The following is a 27,055-nucleotide window of genomic DNA, read 5'->3' as shown; positions in this document are numbered from 1 at the left end:
TTTATTGTGTTGTGCTCTGTTAACTTCTGTGTATTTCTGTGTGTTGCACAGTACGTAGCAAACAATAGTGGAAGTAATGCAGGTTCTGGAATGTAAATGCTTTTAGAAATCGGAAAAATTTCTAAAAAGGACCTTGGTAAAGGGTGCATCGCACATTGATATGATGTTTTTTTGTTCTGTTACATGCAATCAAAATCACTTGCCAGGGAGATACCTATTTCAAGCATGCTTTTTTCTCTGGTGCAGAATAGTTGGGAGTATGACTGTTTTAATTTATTCAGATGGATGTTTGCGCTTTAGTAGGTCTGAAGATGTTTGGTGAACAATCAGTTACTAAGTTGTTTTAAAAATTACCTGATTTTATCCCTCAGGTTATAGATCTCTTGTTGGCCACAGTAATAAAGAATTTTCACAAACTAACTTAATGTTGCTTGATTTCAATGAATCATTTTTTTTCTTAATACTTCCGTCTTACCTAGAATGTCCAAAATGTGCAGGAGAAAAAAAAAAAATAAGAGGTAGGTACACTTATCCGTCTTGCATTATTGCTTACTTATGGAACACATACAGTCCTGTCTGTACAGAACTGTTTTACTTCCTGAGGGGGAAAGAAGCTTGTGTTGTGAACAGAACTGCACAGCAGTTCTTTGCTGTAATTGAATAGAGGTACTGATACGCAAAGGTCGTAGCTTAACATTTTCTGGGGGTGATTTCTGAGGTTGTTTCTCCCTTTCTGTCTGTTTCTTTCTCTGTGCAAATTTCTGAATGTAACATGCCTACTAACCAGGTGAAAGAACAGAATAGAGGGTTTTTTGTTTTTTTTAAAAAGACTACTTTAATAGTGAGCTATTTTTAAAGCTTCATGCTCCAACTAATATATCTATACTGCCTGCTGGAATGAGGACTGTTGCATTTTCAATGTCTCTGTACCAAGGACTCCTGTCACTCTGCTCAGCTACCTTCAGTTTTCCTTCTGGCAGGGTCCTGACTACCCTAGTTTACCTCTGTCCTTTTCTTGGTGCATCTCCAGTTCATGAACAGAATAATCCCTTCTGTGCTCTTTTTTTTTTCTTGGAGGGGGAGTGACTGATGTGACTGGAGATGGCAATGTTAATGCTTAATAGAAGTCCCAAGCTGTTCTTTCAGCTCATTTTACCTCCTTATTATACTGCTTACCTTATTTGCTTAAACTCTAGCATATCTCCAGGTTTTTCAGCTGTCTCACTATTTATCCTAGTTTGAAAGCTTGAGGAACTGTTAAAAATGATGTTACTCACTTCAGGAATAACTGCATGGGTGCTTTCTTACAGCATTTATTTTCCTTTCTCATCCATTAACAAGTCTTTTGGTGCACTGTGATACGCATTATTGAAATGTGATAGAGCTGTGGTCCTTGCCTCCCAACTTTAGCCTTGTTCATGATTCCTGTGCGTATGCTTTGTATGCCAGGTACCCAGCTGTCTGAAGCTTAGATCAGCTGGGTGAGCAGTTTGTTTCTTTGGACCAGGTAAGGATTTGTCCAAGAATGTAGTTCAAGGATTGTTAAGCAGTCAATGATGAAAGCATTCTTTCATCTTCAGAACTGAAGGATATACAGAAACGCAAGTGGTAGAAACTCCTGTTGTATCAGCTGTAAACGTAGATATAACAAATACGACTTCTCTTGCTGAAAAATGAACAAGGATGTTTTTGTTTTTTATTTTGGGGTCATTACTGTGCAGCTTGACAAGCTGAAAGTGCATGGATTTGCACGCAGGTTTATATCTTTCTGAGTAATATCTTTTTCCAAGACTGAGTGTGTGTATAAAGCTGTCTTTAATCCCAGAGTCAACTTTTTGCTCATCCTCTTTAAATAATATTTATCCAATTCTGATCTCTCCACTTTCACTGCTATTTTCATTTTGCAATGGAGAAAATTATCCCTTTATTCAGTCTAACTAGGCAAACCGAGGGAAAAGAAGGGCATGTACCAGCAATGGAAAAAAGGATGTGTCACCCTGAAAGGACACAAGGATGTCGCCTGGACATGCAGAGGTGGGATTAGGAATGCCAAGGCATTGATGTACTGAACTTGGCAATTGATGTTGAAAACAGTGGGAAGGAATTCTAAAGGTACACAAGTTAGAAGAGACAGGCCAATGAGAGTGTATCCTCTTTGCTAAATGAGGAAGGAGAACTGGCTACAACAGCTATAGAGAGGGCTGAAGCGCTCTATGAAGTTTAGAGGAATTCAGTGCAAGCAAGGCTGATAAAGATGTCTGAAGGAGTTTTCCCCTCTCCTTTAGAGGGATTCATAACAGCCTGTTGTGGCCTGGTGGAAGAGTTGTTACTGCACTTGTTACATTGACTGTCAGTGGAGGGCAGGACAGTAAATTCAGGTACGTTTCAGAGGCAGGAATCTCAATAAGTAGCTTCAGACTTTGCTGCAAGCTCTGGATCTGTTGCATTTTGAGTGGTTCTTCTCTAAAATTATGTGCAAGTATCACAGAATCACAGAAACACCAAGGTTGGAAAAGACCTACGCGATCATCCAGTCCAACCATCCACCTATCACCAATAGTTCTTAGTAAACCATATCCCTCAACACAATGTCCAAACGTTCCTTGAACTCCTCTAGGGTTATTGTGGCCAAAGTACAGGACCCAGCATATGGGCTTGTTGAACCTCATTCCACTGCCTTCAGCCCAGCAATCCAGCCTGTCCAGATCCCTTTGTATGGCCTCGCTACACCCAGGCAGATCAACACTTCCTGCCAACTTGGTGTCATCTGCAGACTTACTGAGGGTGCACTCAATGCCCTCATCCAGGTCATTAATAAAGTTACTGAAGAGGACAGGCCCCAGCGGTCACCAGCTGCAGTTAGCTTCATTCAGTGCCACTCTCTGGGCCTGTCCCTCCAGCCAGTTCCTTACCAGCCGAGAGTGTACCTGTCCAAGCCATGGGCTGCCAGCTTCTGTAGGAGAATGCTGTGGGATACAGTGTCAAAAGTTTTGCTGAAGTCTAGGTAGACTACGTCAACAGCCTTTCCCTCCGCTACCAGTCAGGTCACTAGATTACAGGAGATCAGGTTGGTCAAGCAGGACCTGCCCTTCATGAACCCATGCTGGCAAGGCCTGATTCCCCCGGTCTTCCCGCACATGCCATGTGATCTCCCTCAGGACAGTCTGCTCCATAATCTCCCTGGCACCAAGGCTTACAGGCCTGTAGTTCCCGGATCCTCCTTACAACCCTTCTTGTCACATTGGCAAGCCTCCAGTCTTCTGGGACCTCACCAGTCAACAAGGAACGTTGATAGATAATGGCAAGGGGCTCAGCTATGCCTTCCACCACTTCCCTCAGCGCTCTTGGGTGAATCTCAGCTGGCCCCATGGACTTGTGACAGTCCAGTTGCAGTAGTAGGTCTCTGGCTGCATCCTCCTGAATTGTGGGAGGTTTAGTCTGCTCCCCAGCCAAGACTGCCAGGTCAGAGAGTGGAGTACCTTGAGGATAACTGGTCTGACCTTTAAAGACAGACATAAAGAAGGCATTCAGAACCTCTGCCTTTTCCTTATCCTTAGTGGTCACATTCCTAGCCTCATCCAGTAAAGAATGAAGATTCTCCTTAGTCCTCCTCTTTCTGTTGATGTATTTGTAAAAGAGTTTCTTGTTCCTTTTTACCCCAGTGGCCTAGTTGAGTTCAAGCTGGGCTTTTGCCTTTCAGATTTTCTCTCTACACATCTTAACAGCTTATCTTTCTGAATCGCCCATCCCTTCTTCCACAGGAGTTAGGTTCTCTTTTTCTCCTGGAGCCTCAAGAGTAGCTCCGTATTCATCTATGCCGGTCTTCTTCCCTGCCAGCTCATTTTGTGGCTAAGGGGTACAGCCTGCTCCTGCGCCTTTAAGACTTCCTTCTTGAAGAGTGACCAGCTTTCTTGGACCCCTTTACTCTCTAAGACTGCAAGAGAGTAGAGCTTTTCTTTTGTGCTGCAGAAAGCTGCTCCTCCATTCAAACATTTTAGTGAAATTTATAACATATAACTAGGGTTTGTGACTATTTGATTTTTTTTGTATTTAGTGTATTAATGTTGTTCACTGTTGTTTACTTACAAGAGAGCCTTAAATCTACTAAGAGGAAGATGATTTTTTTAGTGATGTACTGCCAGAGATTTATAAGAATAGGCAGAAATGCACTTTCTGTCAGAAAGTGAGCTTGCTGTTTCATTAGGCGACTCTAAGAACTGACTGTCAGAAAATGTAGTTAGGTTGGTAAAGGAAGCACAAAATCCTGGCCAACATGTAGTTGATTGCTGTATATGACAGACGATATTAAAAAGACTGCAGAGCTGAGAAAGAAAAGCTGAGCTTTCTTTGCAGAAAGGTGGTTTTGTGTAGTGTTATAAATAGGTACGTTGATGTTACTGAGAGGTGAATTCAATCTTTTCAGTTGTTAGTAAAGGTTGATTACCATAACAAGGTCCTGAAAATGCCTAAGGGACTGTGTAGTATGAACTGCCACTAAAAACATCTCACTTCCCAGTTCATGTGGTTCAAGGGTTAAGAAAAAAATGAGACTGTAGCACTGGGATAAGTAGAAATAAAAGATGAACGTGTGTAGCTGGAAAGAAAGACTACATGTTGCTTACATTCTTGTGAGTCTCCTGTTTAGACTTAATCTTAGAATGTGCTTCTGTACCATCACTTCTCAGTGTCTGAAATGAGGCCTGTTTTGAGGTTGCATTAATTGATAGTGTTAGATCTCTGTGTATCTCCTGAATAAAAAAATACTACAAGAAATGCATTCATATGTAGGTAGAGCAAGCCAAATTTAGAGGAATTATTTTTTTTAGTTGAGGCAGTCAAGTCTGGAGACAGTCAATAAAAATTGAAACAAATGCTAGGCTTTTTTAGGGAGTTTGCATGCTGGTTCCTGTATAAGAATACAGAGCACTAGACTATTCTCTATTATAGCTGTCTTATCTACTTTTTTTAACCTCTCCTCTTACTTCTTTCATTAGAAAGCATCCATATGCTTTCTGGAAGTACACAGACAGCATCTGTATAAAAATCATCATCTGTATAAAAATAAATTTATTATGTATACTATTTGAGTTCACCACAGAAGTGTTTCCTCTGCTTTCACTTGAGTTAACAGTTAATGTACGAGGTGTTTCGTATCGGATTTATATGGCTATATGAAATTTGTAAAATGATGTATGCAAAGAAAGTTTTAGACCCAGAAGCAGGCAAAAAAGAAATAGAAAAGTAGTTTCTTTCATGTATGGGTGGAAATTTTTTTTCTTTTACACTGACACGTGAGCAATGCTCTGGTGCCATTTAAAATGCAGAGAATTTTTCCCAGGGCCCGTGACTTGAAATCACAAAGGGAGACTTCTGGGTGATGTTTCCTTAGCCTTCCAGTTTCCAAGCTAAGCCTGCATGGAATCTGTTTGATCATTATGCAGTGTAGCTTAAAAAATGTGCCTGTGAAGTAAAAACCATGGCATTGCCAAAGAACTTCACAGCATCGTATGACTTGTGTAAAATGTGAAGTGTCTTTGGAATCATTCCACTGAGAGAGCTTTCTCCTGATTCTCAGAGATATTTCTTAGGATATTTTTTTTCATTTGAAGTCTCCTTACATTTTACTTTCAGGCTTCTTAGAATTATAAGGGGATGAGAAGAAATCTGCACTCTCTGAGTTAAAGCAAGTGAACATGCAAGCTTCTACTTCTCTCTAATTCTTAAAGAAATAAGAGAGATCTGAAAACTAGACGGAACAGATTTATTGCAGTCACAAGCTGGGCTCCTTCCTAGAAGTAGGAGCAGAACCTACTAGTGTTCTAACAGTACATGAAACTTTGGGGTTTAAACTCCGAGGAAAGCAGATAGATCATTTCAGTGATCTGTATTAGAAATGATGAAAGAATGAGAGTACTTAGTGTCCTTTTGTTTTAATTTCTGTACTTTGCAATATGGCAGAAGACAGTTTAGGAATCTCTAACACATAAGAAAGCATTATGTACAGGAGATTTTATTTAGGGAAGTTGTTTTATATGAGGTCTGCTCCAGAAGTAATGGCTTCTGTGTTGGCTGACAATGTTATAGATGGCTGTTCCTTGTATGGCAGTAGAGGTTGAAATTTCCCTGAAATATTCTATTACGTGTTGTTGCTCTGTGATATAGCAGCAGAGGGCAGTGTGACAAAATGGCGTTTGACATGGAGGTGTGTATGAGGAAAAGATGTGCCATTGAATTTCTCCATGTGGAAAAAATGTCACACACTGTTGTTACAGGAGTCCAGTGCATGTGAGCACAGTGAGGCAGAGAGTGGTACATTTCAGCTCTGGCGCCAGTGGATCACCTCCACTGGTGCAGATTTTTGATGAGCTCAGCATGTAGGCTCTTGTTCATCAGTAGTGAAAATGCATAGGTAAGGGCAATGCCTTTGTTGAAAAATAGCATTTTGTAGCTGAGAATTTGCTCTGTCAAACAGAGTTCTGTGCTCTTGTCTCGATTGTAGTTTCCATGAAAACAAATATGAGGTATTGATTTTGGAGCAACCTACATATATGGAAATTAAAAATCAGCACAGCAAAATGCAGGTGAAGTTTAGAAAGTTTTTAAGAGATCTGCAAGCCTAAGAGATCATATTGTTGAGTGCACAGCAAGTTTAGGTCACAACAAAATACTTTCTTGTTAGGTCAGGCATATTAGACAAATAGAAGCTCTGTTTCACAGATGGGAGAAAAAGAAACATTACAATTTGCACAAGGACAGCCTCTGGCTGGCAACCAGCAGTTGATCCACCCTCAGGAAAGCCATAGAGTGCAAAAAGGAGTCTGTTTAGCAAAGAATCTGCCGAGCTAGCTTTATCTCCATACAATTGAGCTGTTACTGATAGTATACTTCTGCAGAAGCTGCCCTGTAACCCAGCAGATTTTCCTTCAGAATCTTCCTCATTTGTGGCTGTCCCAAAACATCTTGCAACAAATGTAGGGAAAAGGGTGCAGTGTGGCATCTTACTGCTTCACTTTACTTTCATTTTTGCTGTATTATTTCTCTTGAAAATGGGAGGTATGTGAAAGCAGCACTAGACTGTATGACCACTTGATGGCACCAAACAAATCTGAAAGACTATTTAAAAGAAAGAAAGAACTGATAGGGAGCATTTCTGTTTTGGGAGAACATCAATGTTTGCTGAGTTAGTAATGTACTTCATAAGACACTCCTGATAAACTTTAGCATTGTGCAGTTTCTTTAACACATTACGAGCACTTCAGCACTGCTGTAAATAATTAGCATTGGGACCTTGTGCAGAGTATTACTAAACTAGGAATGCATTCTTAGCCTGATAGGTCAGTTTGTCAGCAAGAGAGAGTGTGCACTTGCTTGGCTAAAAATACTCTGGTTTCCTTGTACTGTATACTCACAGTATCTCTTCTACATAATAATCATCATCACACAATAAAAAATAGTTTCTGTACTGAATCACTTCAACTATTTTCAAATAAAAGGAGAATTCTAGTACCATTGCACCATGTGCTATTAAATTTGCAAGGATTTTGACACTTTGGTAACTACTTGTCTTACAGATATTATTCTTCCCATTCTCTGTGGGACAAGATGTTCTCAGATCAGTGATGAGGAGGATCACCATATTGATTCTTCAGTTGTTCACATGAAGGTGTACCAACAGTGAGCTCCCCTAATAGCCTTATGGATGTTTCTCCTTGCCTTTTCTGAATACGTTATAAGAACCTTGTTCTTCCATGTTTTTATTAGTTCTCAGAAAAATGAGTTTCAGCAGCAGACATTTGCAAGATAACCTCCTAGTCTATCCATTAAACACACAGCAATTGCTAGAGGCTTCCTTTATTTAATTCACTCTGAATCCTCTGTTTAACTTCCTTTTGTCCTTTCATCTCCAAACACATTTCCTTGTGTAATTACATCCTTTTCTGTGTCTTGTGGAGAAGGAGGAAGACTCAAAATGACCAGCAATCTCGTTCTTTCACTGTTCCATTTGAAATAAAAATGTCTGCTATGTTTGTTTAGTTTGCTTGGGTCGGATGTAAAAACAGATCCTCTTGGTTTCTCTTCTCATCTTATAGAACAGAGACAGAGCTTATCTCAGCATTGTGTGGATTGAAACAATTAAGGATTTCAGCATGCTTATTTCTCTTTAACTTCCAGTTCTCCTACAACATTATAGGTTAATGAAAGTGTCTAATGCTGAGGAATTTTGTATGCATGCATAAAGATACTTGTTGACATTTTTTAGCTTCCCTTTCTTCATTCCCGTGTAACTGTTTTGTAATGAATATTTAGGATTAACTAGAAAATACTTTGTCTTGGAATCTCCTTGAGTTTCCTGTTTTTGTGGTACTCAACACAGTGGAGGCAGAATCCAAAATTATGGATATTAATAGCAACATATAAAAATTATGACTCATAGGGCCAGTGATTGTGTGTATGCATATAAACGTGTCCACACACATGCCCCTGGGCCTTCAAAGCCTATATTGAGGCTTTTTTAGAGAGTTCTTTCAATGTGTGCCTGAATTTTGTGCATATTGATTCCAGAAACTTGTCGTGACTGAGGATCTCTTGGAGAGCTGGGACTTGATGATCCTTGGGATCCCTTCCAACCCAAGCCTTTGTATGATTCTGTGATCAGTTTCATCACGTTTCATAGATTTCACCACTTCTTGTTTGACCTTTTACTGTCCAAGTGTGATTGGGAACCTACAAGCCCTTCTCCATTACAGTAGGCCATAACATTCCCAAGGTGTATGAGGTTCCTGGAGTGCTCTTTCTCAGCGTGGGATGCTTGAGTATAAACATACTTGAGAGTAAATATGCATTGGCTTAAAGGTGAATGCTTAAACCCTCTAAAACCTTCATTTTCTTTTACTGTTTACTTCCCTCTGTAACACATTTGTAGGAAAGATGATAAAGTTTATATCAAAGGAAAGGCCTAAGTCTTTGAGAGTGTCAGCGTTATATATTTGTAGGATTGTTGTTTCCACTTTTGTAACAATATTAACCATTTAATAAAGCAGCTTCAAAAGATGCAGACAGCTTTGTTGCTGGGTGCTAGTGTTGTGCTCTGACCCATCTTAATGGCTGGTGGAACATTGTAGCAATTAGATAATTGTTGCATCAATGTATGATTAAATCCAAATTCCTGTAATTGATGCTTCCTGTAAGCATTATTGAAACAGATCTTCAATGAAATCAGATACATATTCTTTCTTGCCCAGTGTTTGAATTCCAGAGGGAAGAAAATGGAAAGCAATTAGAGCAACAAAATGGATGTTCATAATTTAATATTCAAAGCAGACTTTTTCTATTAAATTTGCATTGACGAGAGAGATTTCATGTGCCACTGAAGAAGTAGTATATTTAGACTTTGTGTAGTTGTTTAGCTCTGCTTTTGGCACTGAAGTCTTTTGGATGCTGTAGACTCTATGACGGGAACGCTTTTCCAGACTTGGCAATCTGTGTAGCCCTTAGCCATGAGATACAATATGCAGAGATTCAGTGGGGGGGAAAAAGAGAGTTGGTGGCCATGTTAATCTGATAAATGTTCTGGAAAGGATGCTCACTCAGATGGAAGAGCCAACCCTGCCTCTAAATAGTGCTGCAGCTTGGCTTGAGGCTGCAAGCATCTGCACATGAGCCTAGCTCAGTCACTGATGTTTACTACAGAAAGTGGCACCACTTCTGCGCTGGGGACCAAGTCTGATTTTCATGCGTTGAATTTGAATTGAGAAAAGTTATGTGTACCTCTTGACACCGAGGTCAGCATGGTTCAGCATGGGATCAAGGCAGCAGCTCCTACCACTGGATTCGTAATTGCTTTTTGAGACTTTGTCGGAGATAAAGCTCTATATGTTTTTAGTCGATACTTTTCCAGTCACGAAGTAAGTCATATATCGCTAAGTGAGGATGAAACAAAAGAGGCTGAACTTAAAGTTAAGGATTGGAGTGAGTTGCCTCTGAACACTGCTGAATCCTTTGCACAAGGTGTCTCAGAACTGATTAAAATAAGTCCATGAGGAGCAATGCTAGTGCAGCTGATGCAGAGGGGTAGGGGAAGAATATCCAGTAATTTCCTTGTGCTTGAGGCATGCATCTCTGATTAAGCATTTCTAAACACAAATGAAGTCTGAGGAGGCAGAGGTGCAGTGAATGCTTGAGTGACTGAAGTGAGGTGTGAGTTAAGTGTTTGGAGCTATCAGATACACAGATTCTGGAGGTTCAAAGGCAGCAGTGTTTTGATGTAGTTCTGATACTTGCTAATGTTGTCAGTTGTGGAGGAGCGCTGTGTTTAGAAGAGATTAATAACACAGTGTTTTACAATCAGAAGGACAGTGCTAAAAAGTACCACAATGTTGATAGCAATTTTAGTTGCCATCATAAATACACCAAGCCATTCTTTTGTCGTATTCCTCAGAGGAAAAGAATTAGACTTTCTGGAAAGTGAGAAATTTGAAGTATTTTGCATTTGTGAAAAGATCAGATTCTCCCTTCAAACAAACTACTGAAGTGTATCAGCGTATTGTTTCTTTTACTTAAAGGACTAACTAGAATTCTTGGAAGAGCATTGTTTGGCTGCAAAGTTAAATACAGGAGGATTAATATTTGGGTCCATGAAGGGCTGAAGTATTGAAACACAATCTATTGATTATTGATTTGTGAACAACCAATTGGCCGTGAGCCAGCAGTGTTCCCTTGTGGCCAAGACCAGTGGTATCCTGGAGTGCATTGAAAAGAGCGTGGCCAGCAGGTCGAGGGAAGTGATCCTCACACCTACTCTGCCCTGATGAGGCCACATTTAATCTACTGTTCTGGACTATCCAATTCAAAAAAGATAGGGATCTCCTAGGAGTCCATCAAGAAAAATGATAAAGGGCCTAGGCTTCCTATCATATGAGGAAACACTGGGTTTGTCAGCCTGGGGAAACAAAAACTGAGAGGGGATCAGATAAATGTTTATAAACATCTAAAGGGAGGTGGGAGGCAAATGGATAAGCCCACACTCTTCTCAGTGGTGCATAGCAATAGGACAATTAGAATGGCCTAAAACTTGAACACAGGAAGTTCCGTACTGACATGCGGAAGAAGAACTACTTTAAGGTAAGGGTGATGGAGCACTGGAACAGGTTGCCCAGAGATGTTGTGGAGTCTCCTTCTGTGGACATATTCAAGACCCATCTGGACTCCTACCTGTGCGACCTATTGTAGAGTGCTTGTTTTAGCAGTGCAGTTTGGCTCAGTGATCTTTTGAGGTTCTTTCCAACCCTTGCGATTCTGTGATTACAGATTTTTTTTTTCTGTGATTCTGATTCAGCGAATCAATTGTCACCTGGAGTGTTTATCACGCTTTAGGTTTCGGCATAGTCCAAATTGCTGGTACTTGAGAGATTGGACCATTCACAGTTGGATCAGACAATGCTTAAAACATGGTGCACAAGACAAAGCCTTATACACATTAAAAAACAAGGTAAGATTTTATAAGGAAAAAGCATAACTATATTTGATCAACATTTTGAGACAATTGTGCCCTACCTGGAACTCCTATTACAGCCTGTTATGAATACTGTTGTTTTAAGTTCAGATATATAATTGTCGAAACAAAAACTAAAGTTTAACCTGAGTTGCTGAAACTCGAGTTAAACTTTAGTTTCAGCAAAAACTCTTTACAGCTTTTCTGTCCTCTTTTTTCTCTTCGAGCTTTTTGGTTTTAAGTAGTGCTGGCGTTTAAAGCACACTGAATAGAACATAAAAACATAAAAGCCCTGGTAGGCAGTGCCTTTCTTAGTCCCAAAGGCCCTGACAAAATGCTAAAACAAACCCAGTAGACTGAAAAGTAGTAGGCCTACATCACAGGAGCCATGTTAATAAGCTTCTTGTATTGCCTGACTGTCATACTGCACCAGTGTGCAACTCCATGGTCTTGATCCTTCTGATACCTGCAGAGCTCTGCTTTGAAAGATTTGAACAGCAGATTTTCTCACTGATTTTTTTTTTCTTCTCTTCAGGTCCAGTATGGAATTTTCCCAGATAATTTTACATTTAATATTTTGTTGGATTGTTTTATAAAACAGAAGAAATATGAGGGTAAGAAAATAGATACCAGCTCTTCATCCTCAGTTGTATGCTCTTAAATATGCAGAGCCTTCCTATGTATTAATATATATAGCCATATTTTCTCTAAATTCACCTTGAAAACACACTTTCCTTATCTAAACTACTTTTCTGCATATTTATATATCACTTAGGTTGGATCTCTTTCACTGTATGATTTTGAAACATGCAATTCACAGTGTTTCTATGACCATTAATGCTATTCAAAATGTAAGCCATCTTCTTCCACTTTTTTTAGAATTCCGATTTACATGTTAATATTCTATTAGAAGGTGCTAGTGAAAATTCAACAACATTGTCCACTTGTAAACTATTCAAAAAGCTATGCATCTAAACTGAGCTATTTGTCTAGACTTGTTTGTTGCTGGAGGAAATGCTGAGAAGAATAATCCTCTCATGTTTGATGACAAATATTTAAGGTTTTCATTTCACTGCAGATTTTTTTTGCACTATAGACTGGCAGTGATCTTTCTTCGCAATAAACCTTTTGCGAACCAAACAACTGAGAAGGAAAACAGAATTGTTGAAAGACTTGTCTGAAGCTTTTGTCTTGAGGTTTTGCTAAGTGGGAAGTTAATGTATATTTTATTTTGAGAGGCCCCTATCCTGTGAATTCCTCTTTTTTCTATCCATATTTTTTTTTCTCTGACGGGCTCAAAGCCTTCAGACCTTCATGAGAGGGAGTATCACTGGAACTCCCTGAGCAGCTCCTTGAGAGCACTATTTGCTGAATACAATGAATGCTGTGGGTGGTCTGTGACAGTATTTCTTCTCTGCTGTGCACTCCAGTCACCTTGAAAGCAATGAATTTAAGCCAGTCTTTAGTTTAAATACAAGAAAAAATAAGTATTTTGAAGATTAAAAAAAAGAAGTTAATGATTGAAGGGCTGAGCAAAGAAGCAATCAGAGTCTGAGAGCAATGGGTTAAGATGTGTTTAGAAAGCTACTTGTTGTCTTCCACGTAATCCAGTTGATTGAGCTTTCTCCTTCTCATGACATGTTAGAACAATCCAAGTGGATAAGACTAATTCTCTACTGTTAGTCATAGGAAATCTTAAACTTTCTTCCTAACCACTTCAAAAAACACTACAGCAGTAAAACATCGGGGAACGTTAATGGATGCAGAAGAAGAAGCTGTGTAATTTTCCACTTAACGTGTGTTTATTTCCTCCACAGATGCTCTATCAGTAGTTACAGAGATCATGCTGCAAGAAAGTTTTGATGAGTTCTCGACACAGCTTCTTTCTCTCTATGTTTTATACCAGTACCTAGCAAACAAGTCTGAATATACGGTAAGCTGACCACACTCAAAATGATACATGGAGCTTCTGTTTCTACATGTTGTATTGCAGTCAGCTAGGCGTTCTGTTCTGAATGAAAACTTCCCTTTAAGTTTTTGTAAAAAATAAAATGCTTGCAAGTTTTCTTTATCATTTTGACAACTATAAAAGAAAGAAAAACAAAAACAAGAGGAAAACCAGCAAATCACACATCATCCCTTTTTGTTGTTTCTTTCTCTGAAGGCATGTCAGGATTTTCAGAGGTGGTATATGATCACTGTAAGGTTATGAAGTGACATTTCACTTCAGTTCAAAGAGGGCTCTGTCAGTTAACAAAAAAACTGTTATGTAGGACACTGTTAAGGTGAGTGTTGCTCACCATTGGAGCTTGGTAACAAAACATTTCGCTAGAACTTAACCACAAAGGGTTCTTCTATCATTTTAGGCAGTTACTTCTCCTGTAGTTTGGCATAAGTCTTCAAAAGCCTATTACCATCATCCATAAGAAAAGTATTTGAAGCCTCTATGTGTCTTATTAAAATGTATTTATAAGATTTTAATCAGTTGGGTTGTAATTTTAGTTTTCACTGCTGGAAACAGGTGTGTGTTTGCCCTATTCACTCTTACCTCCTCCATTCCCTAGGAGACAAGTATACTCGATCACTTGTATGTGAGAAGCATTTTCCTATTATGTTTGTCTGTCTTTGTGCCTCACTGCAGAGAGGCACTCTTCAATACATGTGGTATTTTTGAAAGCTGAACTTACAAGCAGTGGTGGTGTGGACATGTAACACTTTGTAAAAAGCAAGCTTATTTTTACAGCTGTGACCTATTTAGTATGTATTTTGAAATAACTCCATCCAAGGACAGCATTATAAGCCATATTTTTATAGGTATACAACATGGGGAGTACCAGTCAAGACTTCATAATGCTCAGTACCAGTTTTCTGTGGCTAATTTAGGAAAAAGTGCAGAGAGTAGAAAGTAGCTGCTTGTGAAAATCCCCATTCCTTCCTTCCAAGGTGCAAGAAAGGTCAGCCAGTGTCCTGTTGCAGACAGAGCATTGGCTGTAGTTTAGGGATCAGCAGACTGGCAAAATGTTTTGTTAAACTTGTACTGTATCATAGGCAATCTGACTACGTTGGTCCTCAGTATTTGTAGTAATTTTAATTTATTTTATTTTATTGCTGCTGTAAGCGCTGCTGAAACACTGGTCTTAGCTCTCACCAGAAAATTTCATGCTTGATTGTTGAAAACAATCAGTATGATTGCCATGTTCAGTTGCAAAGGTATTAAGTTCTCCCATTTTCTCCAGCTCTTGAAGCCAAACACACTAGCTCCCAAAAGAATCTAGACCTTTAAAGTTCTCTTCTGGTTTCATTTGCTCTTCCTGTAACATTCAGCAGGAATACTGAATGCAGCAGGATACAGAACTATCCCCTTGTATCTCTTGCCTAGGTTAGACAAATGCATTTCATGGTTGTCAGATAATGGTGTTTTTTGTTGGATGTATGTATGTAAGTTCATGTGCACTTGAATGGAGACACCAAAAATGCCATATCCCAAAAAGACACCTTCTTGCATTAAGCCAGGTCAAACCCTTGTGCTTTTTAAGAGTCAGTGGAGTGCAGGGAATTTTTCAGAATAAAATTCACAGCTCCCTTGTGGCTTTAATACACTTACTGATTGGGGCTCTAGCCATATTTGGTCTGATCTGTCACTAGGATTTGAAGCAGCTGCTAGCAGCATATTCTTCTCTGAGCATTTTCTATTCTAGCAGAGCGTGAATCTTACCACACACTTAAAGGACTTTTCCAATATAGAAGGCATGTAATTTTTGCTTTAAGCAGTATCAGACTGAAGCAAATGTGAGGACATACAGGACAGAGGCAGAGTTTGACCAATGTAAATCAATATAATTCTTAACCCTATGTGAACACACTGACTAACTTCAGAATGTTGACTCCATGCATTTTATTTTTGTTTAGAAGATGTTCCTTTGCGTAAATATACTGTTGTTTTGGATATGAGTACTATAACTGAACACTGACTTTGTTGCATGATTCTGTACTTTATTAGTAAGATGTAATTAAGGCCAAGTGGTTGCTGCTGCAACTTTTTTGTTTGTGTTTGTCAAGGAATGCATGCTTAGTTTACATCTTAGTTTACTGTTTGCAGTGGGAAGAGGAGAGAAATCTTGGCGCATCACTATTGCTGACGGGTCTAAAGCAAACAAGTACTGTGGGATTTAGCTCCCAGTTGTATGGTTATGCATTTCTTGGTAAGTCTTGCCTCCTTTGCAGTCATATTTATCCTTTTATTAGTTGGATGAATTGAACTGGTGTCTGTGCTTAACTAAAATGTAATTGATGAAAAGACTGAGGAAAAAAATGTAGAAATCATGGGAGGAACAATTTCAGAGTTAAGACCAAATGAAGGAAGGTAATCTTAGAGAGGAGTAAGGTTGTTTTGCTTAGGGAACAATGTATTTTCCAAATAACCCCCCCCAAAAAAGAGTTCCACAGAACAAATCGACAGTTATGAAGAATGAGCTTTTTTTCTACTTCAAATCATGAGCTTAAAATAATGCCTAAATCCCAATGTGTTTGGAGGCCACAACCTGAAAGACACTATGTTTAGAATATTTAAATAAAGTATTAGTACTCACCACAACAATAGTGTTTCTGTTGTGAATAGCAAATGGTACCACCTTTATCCTCTATATTTTAAGGAGCCTTCACTGCTAATGATATGCAGTACTGTTTGAAGAACAGCTAGTACATCCAGGATAGGTGGGAAGGAGGATGTGGGATGGGGAAGAAGAAATAAGCGATTATTGAATTTCCTTCACGGGAGTATAGTCCAGACAGCGTATGTCCTCTGCAAAATGATTATTTGATTGAAAGTAGTAAATTAGTTTAGAATGTGTGATTATGCATTTGTTCCATTGCAGAATTAAATTTTATTCTAGAATTCATTCAGGATGATAATAAGTGTACATGTTCTTAAAATATGACCTCAAAATACAATACATAGTGACAAAGTTAGGTTGCTGATTATGATTTATCATGACTGTAAAATGAAGACCTCATTTTTAGCCAAAAGGGGGATAAACATAAAAATTAATTGGAAATCTGTTATTCCACGGAGCTGCTATTAAGTGGCATTCGGTTTTGTGCCATATAGATTGATTGAGTAGCGTCTGTAGATGTGCATTTCAGTGTTTGTGAACAGTAGTACTTGTTCCATGACATTCACATTCAGTAGATCAAAAGCTATTTACTGTTATGTCACATATTTCACAGTCTTGCCAGCACTAATGGAACCAACCTCTGAAAGAGTGAAAGACGTCTTCAGGCACAGAGTGGCCTAAAGCACCTTAGCTATTTTAATTTATCTGTAGTCTATAAGCTTTGTGCACATATTACCTTATTTTTCTATGAAGAAGAGTAAGTTGTGTTTTCACAGTCATGCATTATTGCAATCAGAGTTTAAATTCAATTGAGAACTTGGATGCATGTCTCTGATAGGATACACTGAAGTCATAGTATTTTTTTTCATTGGTAATGACAAAATCAAGAACTTAGGGTGGCATTCATTGCCAGTTGGTATTCACAAACTGGAATGTCATGTAGATTTCCTCTGTTGTGTTGAATGGGAATTTCATGTTCATACTCATGTACTCACTACTCATGTTCACCTCAGAAGAAACACCATGTTGTCTGTAGTGCTGCACATATTGGTCCTGCTAAAGTCATGCAGACCTTGTTGCACAGTACTATAAATCAAGAACCAAGATTTCATTTTGGCAGGTCTCCTATATTTTCTCTCAGGAAGTTCCAATTAGAAATAAGAATACTGAGCTGTAGGGTTATAGAGCATGTACTATTAATCTCATACAATCTATCCTTGATACATGTGTGAGTAGAGCCTCAAAACTGCTGGTGTGAGTCCAGTCTCTCAGATTTGGTGGACACATGTTGCACAGTGAGTCCATGAAGGCTCTGAAACTGTTTGTCGGAGATGTTCAGAAATCCTGCTTAGAAGTGCTGTTATAATTGCCAGACAACGAGGAAGCTTCTCCACTTTTCCTCTTTTCCACATGAATAAAATTTCCAGGTGGTGGAAAAAATAAGTGGAGAGAAACAAGAAACAAACATGATAATCCTGAAACTGAGCAAACAGAAGGCACTTCATTTAAGTACAGTAATGACAATTCTGTCAAAGCAGCTTCATAGAAAAGAATGTTGTTCTTACCAGACAAACATAAAAACTTGCTTTTTCACAGAGAACTGTGTCAACTCTTACAGATTTCCTTAGGAGTTGAGTTTTCAAGTACTAATCTGAAAGTGTCTGTCTTATCCCTGATACTGTCTTATCACAGGGAAAGTGGAGTTGAATAAAGGTCTGAGAGCTGTATACAACCTAATGCCATTGATGTGGACACCTGGATACTTAAATAGAGCTTTGCAGGTGATGGAGAATGTAGCTTCTTTGCCAGGAGACAGCAAAATCTGCCAAGAAGCTGTAAGTATGAAAACTTCATATAACCTGCATAAAATAAGAGATTACCTACAAGCCAAACTCCAGTAAAACTTGTAAATTACTTGTCTTGCTAATGAGAAGATATCAGACCTTTCCAGGCCCAGCAATTTTTCAGAGCTCTTTGGAGTCCAGGAGAGGTGATTTAGAACAGAGATATTGCCTTAGTTGGCAAGCCAGCCAACTTAACATAGCAATAGCAGTTATGTCTATTGCCGTGTCCTTGGGAGTGAGTATCTGCTGTTGCCACATGCCATCTATGTTCATGTTGAGTTAACTTCCCAGTTCACTCAGAGACATATTTGAAGAGGAAGTTTCGTGTCTTGTGCTGCTCATGGCTAATTCTGTGTGTCTTTTCAGGTGGTTTTATGTCCTAAATGGTACTGCTCCAGAGACAGAGTGGTTTCTAGAAGGGTTGTAGTGTGCTCTTACGGAAAGGATGGCTGGATTTAGTCTTTTTGTGAGGTTAGGTCTGACTAAGGGGTAGCTTGATTTCAATCACTGCAAGCCTTCATGTTGCTCCTGGGCCGGCCTGTTTAGGTGGAATAAAACCACATGGGATGCTACACAGAAAAAGTACTGAGGCTCTCAACATCCCTTCTTGGTGCTCTTTCCTGAAGAGCTGGCTGGTGATGGGAGTCTCTTTTTTACTCGCACCAGTACCAGGCTCTGCAGTTCCCTTGATGTACAAAGGCCAGGTCACTGATTAGCAGGTTTTCCTGAAGTCCCATACTGAGAAGCAGGTCTGCTTCTGGATAAGACAAGGAAGGAAGGATTAACATCTGAAACTCCCACCATTTTATTTTTTGGGGTGTGATTCAGCAGTTTTCTTTCTTAATCCAAGCCTGAAGAATTCAGCCTAATAGATTTGTGATTCTTTCCACTTAAAAACATTAGACAAAGTAAGGAACTCCTCCGACTTCTCTGGGCAATCTGCAAATGTTCTAGTGCTGAAACAGGATTGTATCTGGTATATCAGCTCATAGCACTAGTAAATACGGGCCATGTGGTACATCATTGTCCTGATAAACCTGCACAGTAGCGGACACTTGAGAAAGATACAATCCTGTTTAAACTCAGTTCTTTTCTAGAATGTAATATTATCTTCTAGCTGAATAAATTTTGTTACCTAAACAAAAAGTTTTCAAATGAAAACTTCTGTAGTTGCACAGTTTTAATGTAAACATTTTCTAGTGATTTGGTCGATCATTATCAATTGTGTATTTTTCAGGATTTAAGATTTCCTCTGTTTCTCACTAGTAAAGTTTCTTTTCTCTCTACCATTACTACTGGCAGAAAGAGTTTCTGTTACTATCAGAACAACAGACCAGGAGTTAGTGTTTGTGCTATACTGTTTAAGTATGAACAAGCAAATTTTGGTATGTGGGATTGTTTGAGAAACTTTCCAAATGAGAATGTATGTATTCCTAAGCACATAGTTAGAATTTCTTTTTTTGTTTGTTTGTTTTTGTTTTTGTTTTTGTTTAAATCCTGTTTCAGTATTGGTAGTTTATGAATTGCATTTTAGTGCTAAGAATGTTATTTTAAGTAAGCCTCATTTTTGTTCTTTAGCATTATATACTTAATGCTACAAAAATGAAACCATATAGATATCTGGAGACCTTTTGCTTGTGGCAAGTTTCATAGTTTCCAAGGTTACACAGTTATTTCTTCCAAGATAAAGATTCAGAATAAAGATTCACAGAAGGGTAACAGCTCTTTATATTTGTAAAGACTGAACATTAAAACGCAGTCAGTCTGCATTCAGTAATTTATGACAGTCGTGTTATTCCCAGAACAGCAGCAACATCCATATAGCAATTTCATATTTTGTATCAATAATAGATAAGGAAATAATTTAGTAAGTCCCACAGTGACACTAATGAGTTTTTTTTGATACAGCTTCAGTTAAGAGATGGTGGTTCTCTTGGTAACTCTCAAGTGGAGGTCATGAAAAAAACAAGAGTCATAGAGATTAAAAATATACCTTTACCAGTATGTTGTATTATCATTTTTCCTGTTAAATTATCCAACCCATGACAGGAATGAATGTGTTGTTGAATAAGTGATTTCCCCCCTTAGTATCATTAAAGAGGAACCAGGATGATCTATTAAATACTGTATTCTTTGAATGTTCCGTAGTAACATCTTATTTAGATGTATCTGTGACTGTGTATCACACTATCACAGGGGCTACTGTTTAACATTAGTATTTATGGCTAAGTATCAGACCTGGAGAAGACATTAGTCTAGTGCCTGACACATTCTCAAATACCAGTCAGCACCTGACTGACAGGGAGTAGACAGAGACCTGTTGACAGAGACTGACAGAGTTATTCTGCTGCAGGGATTTCAAAATGCCCAACCTCAAAAGTCCAAAATGCAGTTTGGAATTCTTCCAAGAATGAGTCTGTTTGCTTTTAGAATTTATCATTTAGAGTAGTCTTCTGGAACGACATGGTAACTTACAAAGCTGTTTGTAAATCTGACGGTGGTATTAGTCAGACTGTAGTTTCAAACCGTTTATGCTAACAGTGACAAATGTGATTGCCCAGGTTGATGTTCTGGAGACCGTTTTACGGTCTGTCCTTGAAGCAAAACCTGGTCCAGAACCATCTGAAGAAGGCAAAGAAGTAAAACAGAAGTCAGAATATGCAGAATCAGAAGAAACGGAGCAGTTGAAAATACCTAAGTACTACAGCCGATTCAAGGTAGGAAACTTCCTTTTATCTAAATATTCTAAGCTATAGATCTCCTTAGTACATAGTAGAAGATAAATTAGTTCACAGATTATGGCTAGTAGACTGACATTCTTTCAGTACACCAAGAATCTACTTGGCATTTTTGAAACTGATTTCACCTTACATTTTCACTTACTCAAAGAGGAAGCAGCCTTCAAACAAATAAGTGCTCAAGGCCACTTGTCTTTTGTCTGTCTGCTGGGATTTTATCTTCACTTTTCATACATCAGAATGATAAATCCAAATGCTGTTTGCAAAAGTGGTATGTCATTAGAGATCCATTATCTGACCTTGTGTGGGTTCTTGCTCATTAAAATAAATGGTACTGGAGATGGGACCAATCTAAATTTATTATCCATTTATGTACATTAAGTACAAAAGTTGCATGTATACTTTCAGTCTGGATAATAAGTAAGGATATATCTCTTCTCCTCTTAGCTTTAGTTTGTCACAATATTGATAACAATATAAAATTCAAACATTACAGCATACCTATATGTTGGGTTTTTTTAAAGCATCTCATAGCTATGCAACAATCCCATTTTATTTGATCATCTCTGATTTGTGTTGTGGTAAAAATCAAAAAAAAAGCTAGTCTGGCTTATAATTCCAAGAGTAATGCTCTTTCCTTAGACCATCAGTTTCCACTGTTGCTATCATGACCTTGAACAGCTTTGAATACATACAGTTGCTCTAAAATAATTCCAGAAATTAGATGACTATTACCCTATGGTTTCACATTACCAACACTTGCTTTTCCCTTCTTTGGTTTATATTTATATAGACTGTTTACCACTAATATTTGAATATTACAGTTAAGAACTTAGGACTTTGTATTTTGAGTGTTTGGGAATGAATGAGAGGACAGCATGTGATAATTCATGCTTGGATGAATTACAGTGAGTTAGGTAAATACACATGCCCTTTGAAGGAGAGAACGAGGCATTTTTTGTGTCTGTCATTGTCCATCCATTGTCTGCCCTTAAACAAAATAATGATGAATGCTCAAAACAAGGTCTAAATGTCAAACAGTGGGGAACAGTGGTGCCAAGAAGATATTTTTCTCATTGCTTCAACCTTTCTTCCATAATTCACCCCATTTCATAATTAACCCCATTCATTCCCTGATGTAGTAATGATCCAGCAAACTTCTTTGTCCATCCTTACCTCTAAGGTCTCTGAGAATTCTAAATCTAAGGAAAAACGTAGCACTCACATGAAATCTTAGGTATCCACTTAGGTATCCAAGAGTAAGTGATATATAAAGAAGTCATAATTTTCTTGATGAGAAAAAAAGAGCTTTCAAGACAGAATGCCACTTCTGCTAAGTCTGAAAGAGCTCTTATACTCCTCTCTGAAATCCATTAAGCCAACAGCAGTCAGTTTTCCCAGCTGAACCCCTGGACAGTGGCAGGACAGAGATGAAAGTACACTAGAAATACATATAGATCTAAGGGAAGTTATGGGTCTGGCTGCTCTGAAAAAAAACTGGTGATGTTGGCATTCACTGCCAGTGTCCTGGCACATGCTGTTTAATCCCAACACAGTAATTGCACTTCTGCTACTGAAAAAACTGTTGCACTTAGTCCAGCTCTGCGTTAGCAAGCATGTCCCACTCTTTCTCCTGGTGCTGAAAGTGAATCACTTCAGTCTCATGCTTGTCCAGTTCTGTTTCATGAGTGATACACCCAGGCATGCAAGGAAGAGCATCTGGACTTTGTCTAGACATACTGTTCCTGTACCACGTTCTGCATGGTTTTCTACACTGGCTTGGACTTTATGTCTAGTACAGACCTCTGAAACAGCCATTTGTAGAAGTACCTGAAAGAGCTGTGGCAGCCTGTCCATGAAATCAGATATGTGAGATGCAGAATGTTCTTTGCCTCCAGCAGGCAGGACTTAAGAGCCTTTGGCTATTTCCAGATAAAGCATTCAGAGCAGTAATTTAGAATTTTGTGTCTGATGCTCTCATTCATGTTGTAATTACCTGTTTCCAGATATCATATTCTGAGGCATACTACTCAGTACAGTGTTCCTTAGGCAATTCCTTCCATCTGTGTCAGTGATCAATGGGCAAGCATTACATCATATAAATGCTGAGAGCACCCTCTTTAAAAGCAGTGTACCTTTTCTGTCTCTGTGCAGAGCCCTGGAGACTGCTTATAAAAATCAATGAGTTTGCAATATAAGGATGTGCCCTTCTGGTACCTGCAGGATATAGTTACTTTCCTAAATGAGTTTCATTAATGTATAACAGCAGAGCAGAGAAGATTCCAGAGTTCAATAGTACCAATAATGGGTTAGGAGAGAGGCCCAGCTATTTTCCAGTTCATTGCATTTCTTCTTTTTCAATTTCATACTGCTTAGTTCTAGCATACAAACTCTCTTTCCAGCACATCCTCACTAGTAGGTAGGGAGACTGCATCAGTTATTAGGAATTGTGTTCCTTTCTCAAACCCAAACCATACTGTCTTCATATTTATTCTGGATGTATTGTAAATTCACTTGTATCTCAAACAGAAGAGAGATAAATACACAGATATTACTAATTTTGGTTTTAATTTGGTAATGTCACATTGTTTCAGTTTATAAACTTTGTCATAAAATCAAAGGCAACAGAGCCAAATTCCCAAGCACCTCAGACCTGCACACATAGTGTTAAAAGAGCTTTTTATCTGCTGTCAGTCATGTTCAAACTTCCCTGGGCCTGACAAAAGAGCAAACCTGTTATAGTTGTGTCGGCTGAGGCGGGAAGAGGTGAAAAGGCATCAGAAGAGATGCTCCAATTTCTTTTTTCAGAAGAAGGCATAGCCTCGAGGCTTGAATTGAGCTGCAGTGCCTTTGCAGATTATTGCAGTGAGTGCTGGGTAAGAGGAACGCTGTGGGCCAGCTGCATGGTGTGCAAGCTCCCAGTGATAACTGGGAGTGGAAGATCAAATGTCATCGTGTCCTCAGAGTCACCGTATGATGATTAATTATCCCATCTTCTTTCAGTTATCTTGCAGTGCAAATCAGTAGGGTTTATTCATATAAACCCTATTTATTATTTATAAAGAACACATGAAAGAAGCACATGGATGTACCTACCTACTTTAAACATTTCTGCAAGTGCCTGTTTCAGTAAAATATTTTATTTAAAAGGTCAGGAATATGTGTTCCTACCTAATGAATGAGCAAGGGTTAAGGAATGTGCCAGTGCCATGTCGTCTTCCTCCTGCAGGAAACTCTTTCCTGACTGTCTGTATATCTGCACTTTTAAGGCAATTAATCAGTTTGTTAGAGAGCCATCAGGCCAAATATTCCATAAAGCCAGAAATAGTATCAATGACTCAATGACTCATCATCTTAAGTAAATTAATATATTTATGCTGCATGAGCTCTGGTAAGTAAAGCTCAAGAAAGAAGTATTGCAGTTTGTTACTGAAGCTATATCTTTAGTTACATTTTAGAATACACCTGAATAAATATTACTTGCTTTAGCTCTATTGTGTTTAATATGTGTAAACACAATCAAACCTCAGATCACAGTAACTGTTGGCAAAAAATCATGGAAGCTACTTAGTATGCTATTAGTAAGCAAGCATTAAAAGTGATCTGCATATGTGGAGAGTGATGCTAATGCAGGCATTGGGGAGCACATCAATCAGTTCCGCTTTGATTTAAGACACAAAAAAAGGTGCTTAAATTGTATTTTCACTATTGACTGATCAGCTAACCCTTGTTTATACCAGGTGACTACACTTGGAAAAATGAAGAGAATTTCAGTACATAACGAAACTTTCTTGTTTCCATTTTATTGTTCAGAAAAACTTATTCCAAAGGTTAGCATTTCAAGGGGAAGAAATGATACCAGCTACCACAGTCAAAATCCTTAGGTAGGACAAAATGGCCAGCTTGGATCAGCACAGCTAGTCATTAGATTCAAACAACTATATATTGATTGTTACAGGGAAGTGCTTGGTCACTGATTATTTTGTGACTGTCTCTTTCTTTCTCTGTCCCATCAAACCCTCCTTTTTGTGGCAGGAGCTGTACTCTAAGCTGCATTCACTTGGCAAGGTTGAATCTGAAAGCCTGTTAACTCTGACCACTCAACTGGTCAAGGAAAAGCTGCCAGCATGTGAAGTGGAGGACATCGCAAAGCATGAGCAGAAGCTAAAGGAGTGGGAGCAAGAACGGGCACTTCTGATTGAGAGAGAAAGAGAAATGAGAGAAAAAGCTAAGCAGGAACTGGAAGCTAGGAAGCTAGCTAAGGCATCTGCTTAATACTGAAACTCACACTGCCATAATAGTATGCATTCCTCGGTATATGAACTGTTCACTATTAATATTTCACTTAATTACTGCTGCAAATAAGACTGTATGTGACTGTTTACTATATGCAAATAAATCTATTTCCATTTTGCCTGCTTCCTGAAGCAAAAGCATGTGTAGTTTAGAAATCATCATGTTTATGATATATTTTCCTCCCATTGGCAGCCAGGCAGGGGGTGGTATGGAGACAACACAAAGAAACAAAGGCATTGCCTGTGTTAAAAGTTGTAGAGGGGGGAAGAGACAAAAGAAGAGGGGAAAATTTCAAACACAAGTTGTTTCAGTATGAGTTTCTCACAGAAAAGAATGCCTGGGCCACTCTGAATTTAGCCACTAAGAGGATTAATGTATATTGACTGCTTTTTTTTCCTGCCCACTTGGAAAATTCAGGCTAGTCTGCATGGAGCTGGAAGCCTACTTTAGATTGTTTTCGAAACAGGGAGTTAGCACTTGCAAAGGCACTTAGATGTGCCTGTAAAAATGCTTCCTTGTTAAGGAATTGAGAAATTTACGACTTCATTAGCACTTCCCTGCTCCACTTTTAAGGTCAGTAGAAAAACAGGTGCAGTCACCTCAGCAAAGGGGCCTCATTCTGCACTGCAGTTCCTTTTATGTTCTGGGCACTGTTTTATGTTCTTTTTTGACCTAATCCCATTTTTGCCTCAGCTGCATACATAATCTCATCCCCTATTCTACGGATTATGAAAACGGTGTAGCTGTTCATACAGAGCAAAAGAAGATGGCAAGGGAGAAAAGGTTGTGGGTTGCATCATGCTTATGTTCCCTGTTGCCACAGAAGCTGGTCAAGAGACAGTTTTCTTCAGCTTCTTGCATGGCAAGCTCCTTAAAAACAGGGAGACCCTGACAACAGCCTTTCTGTATGGCACCTTGTTGTGTTAACAGTGGTGCCTCAGTGTGTTCTACCACAGTATCTGAGAAGTATTTCCAGTTTTATCATGTACCTGTCTAGCCTTAGAGCTCTAAATCTCACATCACACACTTACTAAATCCTTTGAGAACAGAACATGCTGCAATTCTCTGAACTTATTTGTAGTTAGGCGTCTTACTGCCATTCACCAACTGCTTTGCCTATGCTATTTACACTCACAAGTTGATTGCTTTCACATCTGAGAACATGACAGTAGGGTCCTTTGCCCTTCTTGTCAGCAATTCCTGTGGTCTCTCCCATAGCACGCTGGGAGTGCAGTCTCCAGGTGAGGCGGTGATTCTGTGTTTTGGCCTAACTAATTCAGCAGTAGTCTTTACAGGCAATTTTTCTCATATCAATTCTTCTGAAGTTTTTTTTTTTTCCTCTTAAGCACTCCTAATGCTTTCTAGCCTTAAGAGAGACTGGGAGGCCAAATACGCTTCTGAGAACAGTTTCCTTAAAACTGGTGGCTTGAAGAAAGCATTCCTAGTGGGCCACAAGAGACTGAAGTGTCCTTCCTGTGCCTATGCTCAGTTTTTTGGCATGAGAACATGAGTTGTACCTCCAAAGGTTCACAATTGATCCTGCATCATCGAGTTTTGTTCTCAGCTTCTTGATAAAAGAACCAACTTTTCTTCTAGGGATATTCTGTACACCACCACATTTTTAAGAGATGGAGGGTCTGCTGTATGGCTTCAGACATCTCAGCTGTTGCTCCCATGCCTATGAGATACTATCTGGCTAGGCCACAGTGGATAGTCCCATGCTTCTAGCTGCTTGCTGGCATCTGTTCATTGGCAGCATGCACAGCCTGTTTCTGGCCCCATCTCTGCTCGCTCACCCTGCTGGGTGGACATGCCAGGCTGCTAATGCTCATCAGGCTCTGGCAAGCAGCCAGCTGCCACATCCCTGCTATCTCGTAGAGCATGCATTACTTCCCACACAGCTAAGCCCCCTTACTATTTATTTAGATTTAACTGCTATAGCAACAGAAAAAAAATCTTCCTCTAAGCACTGACCAACCTGTTAATATTGCAGGCTGCCTCCTTTTTTTTAACTCTTAAGCACTGGGTTTGAATGCTTTTGGCTCCGCCTGTAGCCAGAACTCTGACTAGATA

At 39.1% G+C, this 27,055-nt stretch overlaps 1 protein-coding gene across 1 annotated transcript in view; it reads left to right on the top strand.

The window, feature by feature from the left end:
* The window catches only part of MRPS27 (mitochondrial ribosomal protein S27), a gene marked incomplete at both ends in the record, with an annotated part of 41,818 nt that extends 16,857 nt beyond the window's left edge, over positions 1-24,961 (top strand). The window contains 7 exons of the mRNA XM_079548363.1: positions 11,374-11,488; positions 12,027-12,105; positions 13,309-13,424; positions 15,591-15,693; positions 17,797-17,939; positions 20,510-20,665; positions 24,722-24,961. Of these exons, the coding sequence (XP_079404489.1) occupies positions 11,374-11,488; positions 12,027-12,105; positions 13,309-13,424; positions 15,591-15,693; positions 17,797-17,939; positions 20,510-20,665; positions 24,722-24,961 (952 nt within the window). The remainder of the gene's footprint in view (positions 1-11,373; positions 11,489-12,026; positions 12,106-13,308; positions 13,425-15,590; positions 15,694-17,796; positions 17,940-20,509; positions 20,666-24,721) is intronic.
* Positions 24,962-27,055: the final 2,094 nt, after the last annotated feature.

This window comes from Tetrao urogallus (assembly GCF_951394365.1).
Source record: "Tetrao urogallus genome assembly, chromosome: Z".
Taxonomy (NCBI): Eukaryota; Metazoa; Chordata; class Aves; order Galliformes; family Phasianidae; genus Tetrao; species Tetrao urogallus.
Note: the sequence above shows the minus strand (reverse complement) of the source record. Positions and strands in the feature narration are given on the sequence as shown.